This window comes from Macaca thibetana, chromosome 15 (assembly GCF_024542745.1).
Source record: "Macaca thibetana thibetana isolate TM-01 chromosome 15, ASM2454274v1, whole genome shotgun sequence".
NCBI classification, from domain to species: domain Eukaryota; kingdom Metazoa; phylum Chordata; class Mammalia; order Primates; family Cercopithecidae; genus Macaca; species Macaca thibetana.
Window position 1 is genome coordinate 7373528 of NC_065592.1, and position 14748 is coordinate 7388275.

General features: G+C 52.3%; 2 protein-coding genes across 2 annotated transcripts in view; both read right to left on the reverse strand.

Moving 5' to 3' along the window:
• AIF1L (allograft inflammatory factor 1 like) overlaps window positions 1–14748 on the reverse strand; it is an 803784-nt gene that overhangs the window by 75679 nt on the left and 713357 nt on the right. The gene's annotated exons all lie outside the window — the stretch shown is intronic.
• LAMC3 (laminin subunit gamma 3) overlaps window positions 1–14748 on the reverse strand; it is an 89721-nt gene that overhangs the window by 43460 nt on the left and 31513 nt on the right. Inside the window, exons 5-10 of the mRNA XM_050759713.1 lie at window positions 13739–13927; window positions 13544–13661; window positions 11008–11106; window positions 6944–7080; window positions 3591–3701; window positions 22–214 (exon numbers count right to left, since the gene is read on the reverse strand). Coding sequence (XP_050615670.1) covers window positions 22–214; window positions 3591–3701; window positions 6944–7080; window positions 11008–11106; window positions 13544–13661; window positions 13739–13927 — 847 coding nt within the window. The remainder of the gene's footprint in view (window positions 1–21; window positions 215–3590; window positions 3702–6943; window positions 7081–11007; window positions 11107–13543; window positions 13662–13738; window positions 13928–14748) is intronic.

Consider the following 14748-nt stretch of genomic DNA (forward strand, 5'->3'; position numbering starts at 1 on the left):
AGGACAGAAGAGGATACTTACTGGAACCTGAGCTCTACCTCCCTGGGATGCCCGGTATCCTGGGGGCCAGACAAGCTAGAGTGCCTCAGGGACAGGGCCAAGCCCGCCCCTTCCAGCCTCAGCTGCACAGGGAGTGGGGAGCTCCTGGGGGGCACCTGGAAGGTCAGGAGGAGGGGCTGCCCATAGCTGAACCGCTGATCTCCCAGGAATTTCTCTGAAGACAAGAGAAGAAGGCTTTGACAGTCTTCATATGGTTAGCATGATTTTAAAAGTCTATATTGATTTTAGTGGCAACTAAACGTTCAAACAAGATAAAAGTGCAGTGGGTAGAAAATCAAAAGTTCCCTGCACAGCAGACCCTGCAGGGGACCCACCCACACCTCCGCAGCCCGTCCCCGGCTTCACAGGCGTGTGACCTGTGCAGTCACACACGCCCCCACGCTTGGCTTCATGCTCTGCTGTGACCATCTTCACATTCTTAATAATTTTATCTTTGAACTAGGGTTTTAGAAGTGGTGTAAAACGGAACACGGAGTCCAAGCATGAATGGAGGGGATACACACACGTGTGACCACAGAGGCTGCCACCTGCTCGAGAGCAGCATTCACGATGCCCACAAGCATGGAATTCCTAGGGAACACCCAGCAGCCGGAGTTTGGCGGGACTCCAGGTGACATTTAAGGTAAGCGAGCTGGCTGAATGAGCAGAGGCGCGCTGGGCCCCAGGCCACACCTTCCCTTCCAATCAGAAGTTGCTCCAAACTTGGAAGGAAGGCACTGGCGTTCTGAGAAACACAAACCAAGGAGAAGCCCTGGGCGGTACCTTCTGACTCACGTCATGTCCCTGTATCAACCAATCATTGCTTCGGAAGATCGTGACCCATGAGGAAAGAGCACGGACCACCCTCCTTTCCCAGCAGTCTTTCCCTTACCCGTGAGAAAACCACGGACGTGTGCTACGTTAGTGGAACATGCATGTGTCAAAGAGTGAAATCAAAGTGGCTGGGCTTGTCGTGTGCGGTATTTCCACTGTCCTCGTAAGAACAAAATACGCAGCCAGGCGCAGTGGCTCACGCTTGTAATCCCAGCACTTTTGGAGGCCAAGGCGGGTGGATCACAAGGTCAGGAGTCCAAGACCAGCCTGGCCAAGATAGTGAAACCCCATCTCTACTAAAAATACAAAAAATTAGCCAGCTGTGGTGGCGGGCACCTGTAATCCCAGCTACTCGGGAGGCTGAGGCAGGGAATCGCTTGAACCCAGAAGGCAGAGGTTGCTGTAAGCCGAGATCGCACCATTGCACTCCAGCCTTGGCAACAGAGCAAGACTCCGTCTCAAAAAAAAAAAAAAGGAATGGTAAAATTCATGCTAATAACTTAATATGTTTCATGCTAATAACTTAAAATTTTCCTTTACCTAGAATGGCATCAAATAGCAAACCAAAAAACACCATGACAAATACAGGGCAAAACTGCAGGGAGAAACAAGTGTTTCTATTTTAGTACCTTTAATGGTACCTCCCCCTATTTGGGAATTGGGGGGCAGTTTTCATTCTGCAGTGCACCCCTCAAATTCTGTAGTATGCCCCGCCACAGCTTCGGTGGGCAGCTCCTGATACACTGAAAGTCCCTGTGTCCCTCTGCCCCGGAGCGTTTCCTGGCTGGCGGAATTGCTCACCTGAGCAGAAGCAGCCTGAAGCAGGGAGCCCCAGGAGATGGTGGCCACATGCTCCGGCTGCACCCCGATTCGGCCTCCAGAATCAGTCACCAGTGCCAGTGCAATGCTCCTCTCCCATCTTTTGCTACTCATGTTCTACACGTGAGATGGTTTCACATACTGTTCCACAACTGGCAGTCTTTGTAAAGGCTGCATCACAGTCCACCAATAGGCTACCCAGTCCCTCCTAGGACAGTCCCAAGCTTACACCACTAAATACTCCTTTTTTTTTTTTTTTTTTTTTTTTGAGACAGAGTCTTACTCTGTCGCCCAGGCTGGAGTGTGGTGATATAATCTTGGCTCACTGCAACCTCCATCTCCCGGGTTCAAGCAATTCTCATCTCAGCCTCCCGAGTAGCTGGGATTACAGGCATGCACCACCACGTCTGGCTAACTTTTTTGTATTTTTAGTAGAGACGAGGTTTCACCAGCCACCATTTCAGGCTGGTCTTGAACTCCTGACCTCAGGAGATCCACCCACCTCGGCCTCTCAAAGTGCTGGGATTACAGGTGTGAGCCATTGCGCCCGGCCTACATACTTATCTTCACTCAGCTCCTGGTCTTTGCCCCCAAGTGCTCATAGGCAGACTACAGAAAGTGGACATGCTGGCCAGAGGGTCTGTGGGTTCATTCCCTCTGATGCTGTCACCAGCCAGCCCAGACGCTTGTTTCTGTGTCCCCTCCGTGAGCAACGGGCAGAAGCCTGGCTCCCCTGCCATGCCCTCACCTCCAGCTGCTCAGGGTGCCCTGGGAGCGGGCCGGCCTGAGAGCACCACGAGGCCAGGCCGTCCATCCATCTCACCCCTGCAGTGTGCCCAATACCCAGCAAGCACTTCCTGCAGGAATAAGCCCCTCTTCTTCCATATGCCAGCAGAGTGGCCACGGAACAGAGTGTGTTTTTTTGCTCATGGGACTCTGAGCTTGCAGCACCTGCCCCACAAAGGGCCCGAGGCCTCTGACTTCCTGGCTGCGGGGCGCACGGCTCCTCAGCCATCTGTGACTCATCTCCTCGGCCTCTCTGGGAGAGGGAGGGAAAGGGCAGAGCTGGTCCGGGGCGCTGGCAGGCCCTGAATCAGCCACAGTGGGGCTAAAGACGGGCTCTAGGCTCTGGGTTCTGGGACTGAGACAGTCACCAGGAGACCACAGGTCCCCTCACTGTGGGGTGGAGAGGTCAGAATGATCAAGAACCTCCTTCCTTTTGCAAGAATGCCGTGGCTCTGGGCTTGGGGTGCGGTGGCCTGGTGGGTGAGGGGCTGATGAGAAACAGAGATTCTCTGGGCCATGACAGTGGCTATGGCTCTGTGGCACTGAAGAAACCCTCCGTGACAAAGCTGTGACCAGAAAAATGGGGGTTTCATCAGATACTGTGGTCTGATGGCAGAATAACAGCCTCCCAAAGGCATCTACACCCTAATCCCTGGAATCCGTTTATATGGTGTGTTCTGTGGCAGGGGACATTAAGGTTGTAAATCAGCTGACCTGAGGTAGGAAGAGCATCTTGGGTTATCCAGCTGGGCCCCATCAATCATTAGAGATTAATGGTAAATACGCAAAAGGGAGGCAGGGGAGTTGGAGCCAGTGATGGGGCATGAGACAAACTTGGCTGCTTTGCAGATGGAGGAAGGGGCCACGAGCCCAGGAATGCAGGCAGCTTCCAGAGGCTGGGAAAGGCAAGGAAGGGACTTTCCCATGGGCCTCCAGAAGGAACTCAGTCCCGCTGACACCTTGATGTTAGCACCGAGAGACCTATTTCTGACTTCTCCAGGACTCTAAGAGAATAAACTGGCATTGTTTTCAGCCTCTAATGTGTGGCGAGTTGTTTAGCAGCAGGAGGAACCGACACAGGGCAGTCAGCCCCCACCTGGTGCTGGAGGTACCTGGTGCTGTGAGCTCCTCCTCGTCTTCTGGGCTCAGGAGGACCCCATTTGGGCTCCATTGTGGGGGCTGCTCGGGGCCCCCCACACTTCTGGCCCACCAGCCTTCGGCTCCTAGACAGCAAACACAGACATCCCCCAATCAGTATGAGGCCCTGGAGGGTGGTGTCCAGGTGCCAGCCCCAGCTGGAGCCTTGGGGTGGGAGGGAGCCTCAGGAGAAGCTAGAAAGCTCAGGGACCCGGCTCTGCTTGGGGCATGGTCAGGCCTGGAAGCCTGCCCTGCCCTTTCAGTGGGGGTTTTGAGCTCAACATGAAGACAGCCTGAAGACCCCCACATGGGTGCCCTGGGACATCAGGGGCATCTCTAATAGTACCAGACTTGACCTCATCTTCAGGCTCTCAGAGAACTTTCTCACTGTGACCTCATGAACCCTGTCCTTCTAGTGACCTGTGTTATTAACACCATCGCAGGCAGGGAGGCCACCTGGTTAGGAAGGGGTCCAGCCAGGATGGGAGCCCAGGCCTTCTGGTCCCCAGTGCCAGTTCAGTGCCTACTCCCTCTGGCCACAGCAGTTAACACAGAGCACAGCCCAGCACACAGTGAGTGACCTTAAGGGGCTGCCTCTCCAGGGGACAGGGCGCAGTGAGGCAGAGGCCAAACATCTGAGGCAGCCAAGGGGTAAGAAGGAAGGAATGGAGTGGGGAAAGAGGTCAGAGAAAGGAAGATGTCAACATGAAGAGAAGTTTGCAGACAGGCTTTTAGAAGAAACTAGGAGGCGGGGCGCGGTGGCTCATGCCTGTAATCCCAGCACTCTGAGAGGCCAAGGTGGGCGGATCACCTGAGGTCAGAAGTTCAAGACCAGCCTGGCCAACATGGCAAAACCCTGTCTCTGCTAAAAATAAAAAAATTAGTCAGGCATGGAAGCAGGTGCCTGTAATCTGAGCTACTCAGGAGGCTGAGGCAGGAGAATCACTTGAACCTCGGAGGCAGAGGTTGCAGTGAGCTGAGATTATGCCACTGTACTCCAGCCTGGGTGACAGAGCAAGACTCTGACTCAAAAAAAAAAAAAAAAAAAAAAATCAGCCAGGCATGGTGGCTCACGCCTATAATCCTAGCGCTCTTGGAAGCTGAGGCAGGTGGATCACAAGGTCAAGGGATCGAGACCATCCTGGCCAGCATGGCGATACCCCGTCTCTGCTAAAAATAATAATAATAATAATAAATAATAAAAATTTAAAAACCACTCAGTTTTCTTTTTTTCTTTTCTTTCTTTCTTTCTCTCTCTCTCTCTCTCTTTCTTTCTTTCTTTCTTTTTTTTTTGAGACAGAGTCTTACCCTCTCACTCAGGCTGGAGTGCAGTGGCGTGATCTCGGCTCACTGCAACCTCCACCTCCCAGGTTCAAGCAATTCTCCTGCCTCAGGCTCCTGAGTAGCTGGGATTACAGGAGCTGGCTACCATGTCTGGCTAATTTTTAGCAGAGACGAGGTTTTGTCATGTTGGTCAGGCTGGTCTCAAACTCTTGACCTCAGGTGTTCCACCCCCCTCGGCCTCCCAGAGTGCTGGGATCACAGGAATGAGCCACTGTGTCCGGCCACAGTTTTCATTTCTAAGACAGCAAATATCCATGTAAACCACCCACATTAAACAAAAGCACTTTGGGGTCCTCAATAATTTTCACGAGCATAAAGGGATCCAGAGGCCGGGTGCTGTGGCTCACACCTGGGAGGTCAGCACTCTGGGAGGCTGAGGAGGGTGGATCAGTTGAGGTCAAGAGTTCAAGACCAGTCTGACCAACATGGTGAAACCCCAGATCTGTACTAAAAATACAAAAATAAGCTGGGCATGGTGGCAGGTGCCTGCAGTCACAGCTACTCAGAAGGCCGAGACAGGAAAATCACTTGAACCTGGGAGGCGGAGGTTGCAGTGAGCTGAGATCCCGCCATTGCACTCCAGCCTGGGCAATACAGTGAGACTCCATCTCAAAAAAAAAAAAAAAAAAAAAAAAAAAAAAAAAAAAAAAAAGAAGGAATCCAGAGACCAAAAAGTTTGAGAACTGCTGCAACTGAGACAAAATGAGACGATACCCTCGAAGGGTCAGCCACACCCAGTGCCTGGCCCAAGGTGAAAACAGATCATAACACTATTCTTAGGGTCTAGAAAATGAGTCCTGCCCAACGCTAACACCCTAGACCCCCGGACCCAGGACCCAGACACGCTGTCCCGGTCCGCGCATCTCTCCGTCCTTTCTGCACGGCCTCCAGCAGAGGGCGCGCGGTCCTCATGTCTGGGGCGCACCAGCGTCGGCCCTGAGGTTCTTTTCCAGCTAATGCCTCGCTCTTTTCTGGGGACAGGCAGAAGGTGGGGGGCACTCTGTGGGACATAGCTGGGGCCCACGCAGCCTCTGGTTTAATGCAGAGCTCCGAGCTCTGCTGCTTTCCTCTTTAAAGATGCGGCTGTACCACGTGGAGTCAGGGACCATGGTAGCGGCTGCCATAGTAGTTAGGGGCAAAACACAGCTGGGCGCCGACACTCATAATCCCAGCACTTTGGGAAGCCGAAGTGGGAGGATCACCTGAGCTCAGGAGTTCTCGACCAGCCTGGGCAACATGGTAAGACTCCGTCTGTACAAAAAAATACAAAAATGAGCCGGGCATGGTGGTGCACACATGTGGTCCCAGCTACTCAGGAGGCTGAGGTGGGAGGATCACGGGAGCCCAGGGAGGTGGTGGCTGCAGTGAGCTGTGCGTGATTGCACCACTGCACTTCAGCCTTGGTGACAGAGCAAGACCCTGTGTCCAAAAAAAAAAAAAAAAAAAGGGAGCAAAACTCAGGAGCTGATAAACCCAGTGCTCACAACTGTTACGTGGCCTCAGGCAAGTGGCCTACCTTTTGTGGGTCTCAGTTACTTCATCATTAAAAGGGGAATGAGAATCCTTGCATGTGAGGTGCTCAGCGCAGTGCCTGGCATACAGCAGGTGCTCAATAAGTGGAGGCCAGGAGACTGAGCCTGAATCCCCACTGTTTAGATATACCCAGTGTTTAGATATACCAAGGGAGGCCAGTCTCAACGGGGTGAGTGGAAATTCCCCTACAGGATCCAAAAAGCGTCACGTAGCCGGGCCCCAACCCCACCACAAGTATAAAGAGAAGAGTCAGAGGCTGGGGAGGGAGCTGGGGGTCGCAGGTGGGCACTGGGGAGCCATCATCTCACCCCCGACCCCACCTAGGCTGTGCAGGCCTGTGGCTCCTCTCCTCAATGGGAGATCCACCAGTGCAAGATCTCCCCAGGGCAGGACCATCTGCCGCTAGGCTGGGAGCTCCCCTTGGGAGACGTCTGCAGGGGGCACCTCTTACCCTGGTGGAAATCGGTGAAGATGTGATGCACTTGGAACTGGGCAGTAGCCGCGCACACCTTGGAGTGGCCATAGCAGAAACAGCTGCTGCAGCCGACCGGATTGTGGGGCTGCAGGTTAAAAGTCCCGGGGCGACATCTGCAATGGAGGCAGGACATGCTCACCAGGGTCACGTGAATCAGACAGGAAGGGGCGGGGCCAGGGTATCCCACCTGGACCAATGAGAGTCTAGAATCACTGCAGAAACTTAAAAACAAAATTTTTTCAGAAATCAGCCAGGAAGGGGCGGGACCAGGGTATCCCACCTGGACCAATAAGAGTCTAGAATCACTGCAGAAACTTAAAAACAATTTTTTTTCAGAATTCTAGAAGAATAGCAAGAACATTACAGATTGTTCCCATACCTGCTTCAGGCAGCCTCCCCTGATGCTGACATCTGACATTACCACAGTACATTTGTCAAAACTAAGTTAACTAAACTCCAGACTTTATTTGGATTTTTTTTCTTTTTTTTTTTGAGACAGAGTCTTGTTCTGTGGCCCAGGCTGGAGTGCAATGGTGCGATCTTGGCTCACCACAGCCTCAGCCTCCCGGGTTCAAGAGATTCTCCTGCCTCAGCCTCCCGGGTAGCTGGGATTGCAGGCGCCTGCCACCATGCCCGGCTAATTTTTGTATTTTTAGTAGAAACGGGGTTTCACCATATTGGCCAGGCTGGTCTCGAACTGACTTCAGGCAATCCACCCTCCTCAGTCTCCCAAAGCGCTGGGATTACAGGCTTGAGCCACCACACCCAGCGACTTTATTAGGATTTCTCCACTTTTTCCTCTAATGTCTGGTTTCTGCTGCAGGATCCCATCCGGGACATGGCATTGCATTTAGTGTTATCCTTGTTCTCCTCCAACCTATCACTGCTTCTCGGTCTTTCCATATCTGCCACTATCTTGACACTTTTTGAAAAGCACTGATCAGGTATTTTTAGAATATCTGATGTTTCTCATGATTAGACCAGGGTTATAGGCTTGGGAAAGAAATACACAGAGGTGAAGTGCCCTTCTTGTCACATCACGTGGGAGCACAGGAAACCCACATGACATCCAAGCGATGCTGACTTCCATCACCTGCTGAGGGTGCTGTCTGCCAGTCTTCTCCACTGCGCAATCACCACGGTCCAATCATTAGAAGCAAGTCAGTGAATAGGCCGGGCACGGTGGCTCACGCACTTTTTAAAAAATTATTATTTTATTTATTTTTTATTTTTATATTTTTTGAGACGAAGTCTCGCCCTGTTGCTCATGCTGGAGTGCAGTGGCGTGATTTCAGCAACCTCTGTCTCCCGGGTTCAAGCGATTCTCCTGTCTCAGACTCCCGAGTACCTGGGACTACAGGCGTACGCCACCACGCCTGGCTAATTTTTGTATTTTTAGTAGAGACGGGGTTTCACTATGTTGGCCAGGCTGGTCTTGAACTCCTGACCTTGTGACCCACCCACCTCGGCCTCCCAAAGTGCTGGGATTACAGGCATGAGGCACTGCGCCCAGCCGGCTCACGTACTTTGGGAGGCTGAGGCGGGTGGATCACCTGAGGTCAGGAGTTCGAGACCAGCCTGGCCAACATGGTGAAACCCCATCTCTACTAAAAACACAAAAATTAGCCAGGCATGGTGGTGGGCGCCTATAATCCCAGCTACTTGGGAGACTGAGGCAGGAGAATCACTTGAACCCAGGAGACAGAGGTTGCAGTGAGCCGAGATCACACCACTTCACTCCAGGCTGGGTGAAAGAGCGAAACTCCATCTCAAAAAAAACAAAAACAAAAAAATGCAGCAAGTCACTAAATGCAGCCCAGTCTCAAAAAGAGGGGGATTAAGCTCGACTTCCTGGAGGGAAGAGTATCAAAGAACCCATGGACAGATGTTCAAGCCACCCCAGTAATTAAAAGATATTTTGAGGCTATGCAAATGTCCCCCCTTTCCTTAAAGTTCTGCCCACCAATGTCAGCATTCATCAGCAGCTCTTGCCTGTAGCAATTACCGCTGTGAGGTTTGAACAGTGGTTCTCTAGTTCCTTCATTTCTACATTCATCACTTGGAATTCTTCTGCAAGGGAAGTTTGTCCCTTCATCCCCATCTATTTATGTATTCAATCGTCTATTTACATCAGGATGGATTTGTGGATTTGACTTTCTTCTCTGGGTTATAATCCAATACTATCGTTGTTTATTTTGTTGCTCAAATTGTTTCAGCCCTGAGAGCTCTTTCATGTCGGCTCCTGTGTCCTTTTGACACGGGCCTGCATTCTGGTTTGGGTTGTTTTGTTTGTGTCTGTCTCTGTTTTTCAGCATTTCCTTGCTTCCTGGCACTATAAGACGCCTTGGACTTATCTTGTCTTTTTCCAGCCCCAGCCCCAGAATCAGCCATTTCTCCAAACAGCTCTGGGGAATGTCAGACACAAAGCCAGGAAGAAGAGATAGTGTGTACCCAAGGAGCTAAACTCATGTTTGTCTGCTGGCTGCACTGCTGGAGCTTGAAGGCCTCTTGAACACTTGAAAGAGGAAGTTTATGAACTTTGTGGCATTGGGAGAGCCCCTTTGACTTGCAGAGCTTCAGAAGCCCCATTTGTACCATGATCAGACTGCAAAGATGGCAGACAGGCTCAAAATCCAGCTCAATGGGTAGGGGCTTCCTGAAGCAGGGTGTTAAGAAGGATCCTGAGGTTGTAGTAGGGCTCATGGCCAAGACTGTTGTGCCCCATTAGTGATGTCTGTTGTGGGTGTGAAAGGGGAGGGTTGTGATAGTGTTCCCTTAGTGATGTCTGCCGTGGGTATGCCATTAGTGATGTCTGCCGTGGTGAAAGGGGAGGGTTGATAGTGCTCCATTAGTGATGTCTGCTGTGGGTATGAAAGGGGAGGGTTGTGACAGTGCTCCCTTAGTGATGTCTGCCGTGGGTATGCCATTAGTGGTGTCTGCTGTGGGTGTGAAAGGGGTGTGTGATGTCTGTGTGTGATGAGTGATGTCTGCTGTGGTAGTGAAAAAGAAGGGTTGTAGTAGTGCTCCATTAGTGATGTCTGCAATGGCTATGAAAGGGAAAAGTTGATAGGGCTCCATTAGTGATGTCTGCCGTGGCTGTGAAAGGCAAGGGTTGATAATGCTCCATTAGTGATGCCTGCTGTGGGTGTGAAAGGGGGAGGTTGTGATAGTTCTCCCTTAGTGATGTTTGCCATGGTTATACCATTAGTGATGTCTGCTGTGGGTGTGAAAGGGGTACATTGACAATGCCCCATGAGTGATGTCTGCCATGAGTGTGAAAAGGGAGGGTTTTGATAGTGCTCCATTAGTGATATCTGCTGTAGGTAAGAAAGGGGAAGACTGTGGTAGTGCTCCTTTAGTGATCTTTACCATGGGTATAACATTAGTGATGTCTGCTGTGGGTGTGAAAGGGGTGTATTGACAGTGCTGCATGAGTAATGTCTACCATGAGTGTGAAAAGGGAGGGCTGTGACAGGGCTCCATTAGTGATGTCTGCTGTGGGTGTGAAAGGATTGTGATAGTGCTCCATTAGTGGTGTCAGTCATGGATGTGAAAGGGGAGGGTTGATAATACTCCATGAGTGATGTTTTGCTGTGGGTGTGAAAAGGGCGGGTTGTGATAGTGCTCCATTAGCTATGTCTGCAGTGAGTGTGAAAGGGGAGGGCTGTGATAGTGCTCCATTAGTGATGTCTGCCACAGTACGTGGTAGTACGAGCACCATGTATTTGCTATCCCTGGATTAGATGGTCTCTCCTATTCTTCCAGCTCTTTCTTTTCAGGATTCTAAGCTAAGACATGTATTTTCTCAGCTTATGAATAATCAGTGGTGTTGGATCAAAGCATAAACAGTGCCATAAAGCTTTTGAGTAACTTCCTGTATGACAGATACATGGTGCTCCAGGAAGGGCACAGGGTGACAAGGTCACCCAAGTCCATGAAGACTGTGCCCCTTGCTCCTCCCGCACTCCACAGCTTTTGTACCTCATCAGTGAGCCCCCAGGTCACTTCCAGCAAGCTTACTGCTGGATTAGCTCACACACCTGTCACATAGGTTGCCTTCCACATTCTCTTTGCAGGGGCAGCGCCCACTGTGGGGGTCACAGGTGTCCAGGCTGCCAGCGGGATTGCAGGTGCAGGGTCTGCCAAAGAGACAGGACAAGGGGAAAACGGGCAATGAGCAACTTCAGAGTGGGAACAGCTCATCCTGGGAAGGGAGCATTCTCTGCTCCCAACATCAGGAGTGAGGCTGATGCAGGAGCCTTACCTGGCTTTACTGTTCCCATCTTGCCAAGGAAGTGACCTATCCATCACTGGTACACTGGTCCATCTGCCCACGAGCACACACCATCCAGGACCCTTCCATCTTCATCCACACACTCACTCATCATCCATGAACCAATCTCTTTTCTTTTCTCTTCTCTTCTTTTCTTTCTTTCTCTTTTTCTTTCTTTTCTTTCTTTCTTTTTTTTTTTTTTTTTTTTTTTTGAGACAGAGTTACACTTTGCCACTCAGGCTAGAGTGCATCACGATCTCGGCTCACTGCAACCTCTGCCTCCTGGGTTCAAGTGATTCTCCTGTCTCAGCCTCCCGAGTAGCTAGAATTATAGTCATGCACCACCACGCCCAGCTAATTTTTGTATTTTTAGTACAGACAGGGTTTCACGATATTGGCTAGACTGGTCTTGAACTTGTGACCTAAGGTGATCCACCTGCCTCAGCCTCCCAAAGTGCCAGGATTACAGGAGTGAGCCACCGTGCCCGGCCTCCATGAATCTTTCTATCTATCCCCTCACTCCTCCATCCACTTATTCATCCTTCCATCTTTCTGTCCCGCAGCCACCTATCCACCCATTCATTCACCCATCCATGCATCTTTCCATCCCTCCCTCCATCCATCCACTCATCTAACAAGACATGGTTCCTCCCTAGTGAATCCCACAGTCCAGTGTAGACAGACAGATTACACAGACCCTGTACCACGATATGTGTTATAGGAGATGTACGAGAGGCTATGCCCGCACTGCAGGGCCTCTGACTCAGCCTGGGGGTGCAGGCGAGGGGAGGTGGGAGGGAAGGCGTCCAGAGAGAGGGGCCCCTCAGTTGAGACCTGAAGAATGAGCAGGAGGCTGTGAGCCACAGGCTGGGGAGAGGGGGCAGGGGTGGGAGGTGTGGCATGTGCAAAGGTCCAGAGGTCAGGAAGACCCCAGGGAAACAGCCAGGCCCCATCTCATGGTCAGTTTTATGCCCAGAACGACCAAATATTTTATGAGGAATCAGAGATCTCCTAGATATCGCCAACGTGTTTCTACTGCCTTTCAAATATACAAGGATGCCTGTTATTAACCGAAGCAAGTTCACTTAAAAGTGCTTCTGGGCCAGGCGCGGTGGCTCACGTCTGTTATTAGCACTTTGGGAGGCCAAGGAGGGTGGATTACTTGAGGCCAGGAGCTCGAGACCAGCCTGGGCAACATGGCGAAACCCCATCTCTACCAAAAAATACAAAACTTAGCCGGGCGTGGTGGTGCACATTTGTAGTCTCAGCTACTCAGGAGGCTGAGACAGGAGGATCACTTGAGTCTGGGAGGCGGAGGTTGCAGTGAGTAGAGATCACGCTACTGCACTCCAGCCTGGGTGACAGAGCAAGCTCCACCTTAAAAAAAAAAAAATAGAGATACTGGGCATGGTGGTGCACGCTTGTAATCCCAGCTACTCAGAAGGCTGAGGCAGAGAATTGCTCGAACCGGGGAGGCGGAGGTTGCGGTGAGCCAAGATGGCACTGTTGCATTCCAGCCTGGTCGACAAAGCAAGAATCTGTCTCAAAAAAAAAAAAGTGCTTCTAAATTTATCACAGCTTTTTTGTTTTGTTTGTTTTTTGACCACTGTATACTTTCTCAATCAAGTGATGGCAAATGTGTTGGGGTAAGGTCCGGACTCCAGGAGCCCCTGCCCCTCTTTGCCCTCAGCTGTCCCACTGGGTCCCAGACTCAGCATACCCAGATGACACTCAGCCTCTCCCACCCCACTCCCTACACTGCACACCCTGCTATCCAGAGGCCCAGAGAACCCCAAGGGTTAGCCTTCACCCCTTCTTCCTCTTCGACCCCCTGGTCACCATGTCCTGTCAGCAACTCCTTGCAGCGGGCTCTGGAATCTGCCCTGCTCTCCTTCTCCACACTCAAATCCCCATGCAGGCTGCCCAGGCGTTCCTGCTGCAGCCTCCACTCAGCCTCCTCCTCACCCACTCCTGCTTCCCACCGATCCACAGCTCCTCCGGAGGTCCCCCGTGCCCCCCGCCCCGCCTCAAACACCTGTCCTTCCCCTCTCCCTGCACTTATGCAGCGCCTCCTGCAGGAAGCCTGCCCTCCGCCCGCAAGATCCGCTGAGCTGCCACAGGGCTCAGCCTGGTCTCATTATGGTCTGTTTTTGTCTCTTGGCCTCCCCAGTCCTCACCGGGATTAAGATGAGGTAGCTGCAGACAGGAAGGGATGGGGAGGGGAGGCACTACTGACAGCCTGTCCCTCCTGCTTCTTGTCATTCCGTGCAATGTGTCCATACTAGGCCGTCCCTCGCCCTCACCTGCAGCCTCCCTCGCTGAGCGAGTGGAACCCGGGCAGACAGCGATCACACTTCCAGCCAGTCACAGTGGGCTTGCAGGTGCAGGTGCCTGTGTCATCGCACTGGAGGTGCAGAGAGCCTGGGAGAGGAAGGGCACAGGGCAGTGAAGGCCAGGAGGGGCGGGGATTGGAGGCTGGGGATGTGGAGCCCACTCACCTGCCGAATGGCAGTCACAGGGCTGGCATGGCATCCGCGGGTCCCAGTGATAGAAATTCTCCTGACAGCGCTCACAGTGTGGCCCGGCTGTGTGGTCACGGCAGTGGTGACAGCGCCCGCCGTGGCCTGTGCTGCGGAAGAGCTCCCGATCGAACGTGCATTCCTCGGAGCGGCCACTGCAGTTGCAGGCTGTGGGCAGGAGCGGGGAAAGGTGTGTGAGTCCCCCGTGATGTGATAGGAGGGGGCATCTGTGCCAGTCAGCCTCCCTGTGCTACATGAGCAGGCAGTGCAAAGAGAAGGGCAAGAGCATGGTCCAGAATGGAGTTCAGGCCCAGCTTGATCAAGGTTAGACACTGCTCAATTGATTTTCCAAAACAGGACACGCTTAAGAGCAAAGGGGACACCGTTAGTAAATACACCGAAACAACAGGCAGAAAGAGGACCCTCCCAGGCAACCAGGATATACACCCAGATAGACGGGCACTGATCAGAGGCTGGCTGCCTTCTGGAGCAGCAGCATGGCTCACTCCAAAATCTCCTGTAGGTCCTCCAAGCCATAATAACAGTGTGAATCTCACTATTGTGTGAGGTCACTCAGGGGTACAGAAAGCACAAGTCACCTTTCATTTCCCCATTAAATCATGTTTAAAAGTCTGTGTGTGGGACTGGCTCTGTCTCGGCTCCCAGAGTGAGCTCAGGGGTGCATCCATGAAAGGTGCGGAGCCACGTACACCTGCCGCCCTCATGCTGCCCACAGGCCAGACGGCAAGCAAGCAAGCAAACCCCCTGCAGGTGCGGGGCTGGGACAGGAGAGGCGGGGGGCTTTGGGAGCCGAAAGAAGGGGCCCCTGCGGCTGTGCTAGGGTGGTGGGACAAGGCTTCCCAGAAGAAGTCACAGCCGTGGCCGGGCGCGGTGGCTCACGCCTATAATCCCAGCACTTTGGGAGGCCGAGGCGGGCAGATCACAAGGTCAGAAGATTGAGACCATCCTGGCTAACACGGTGAAACCCT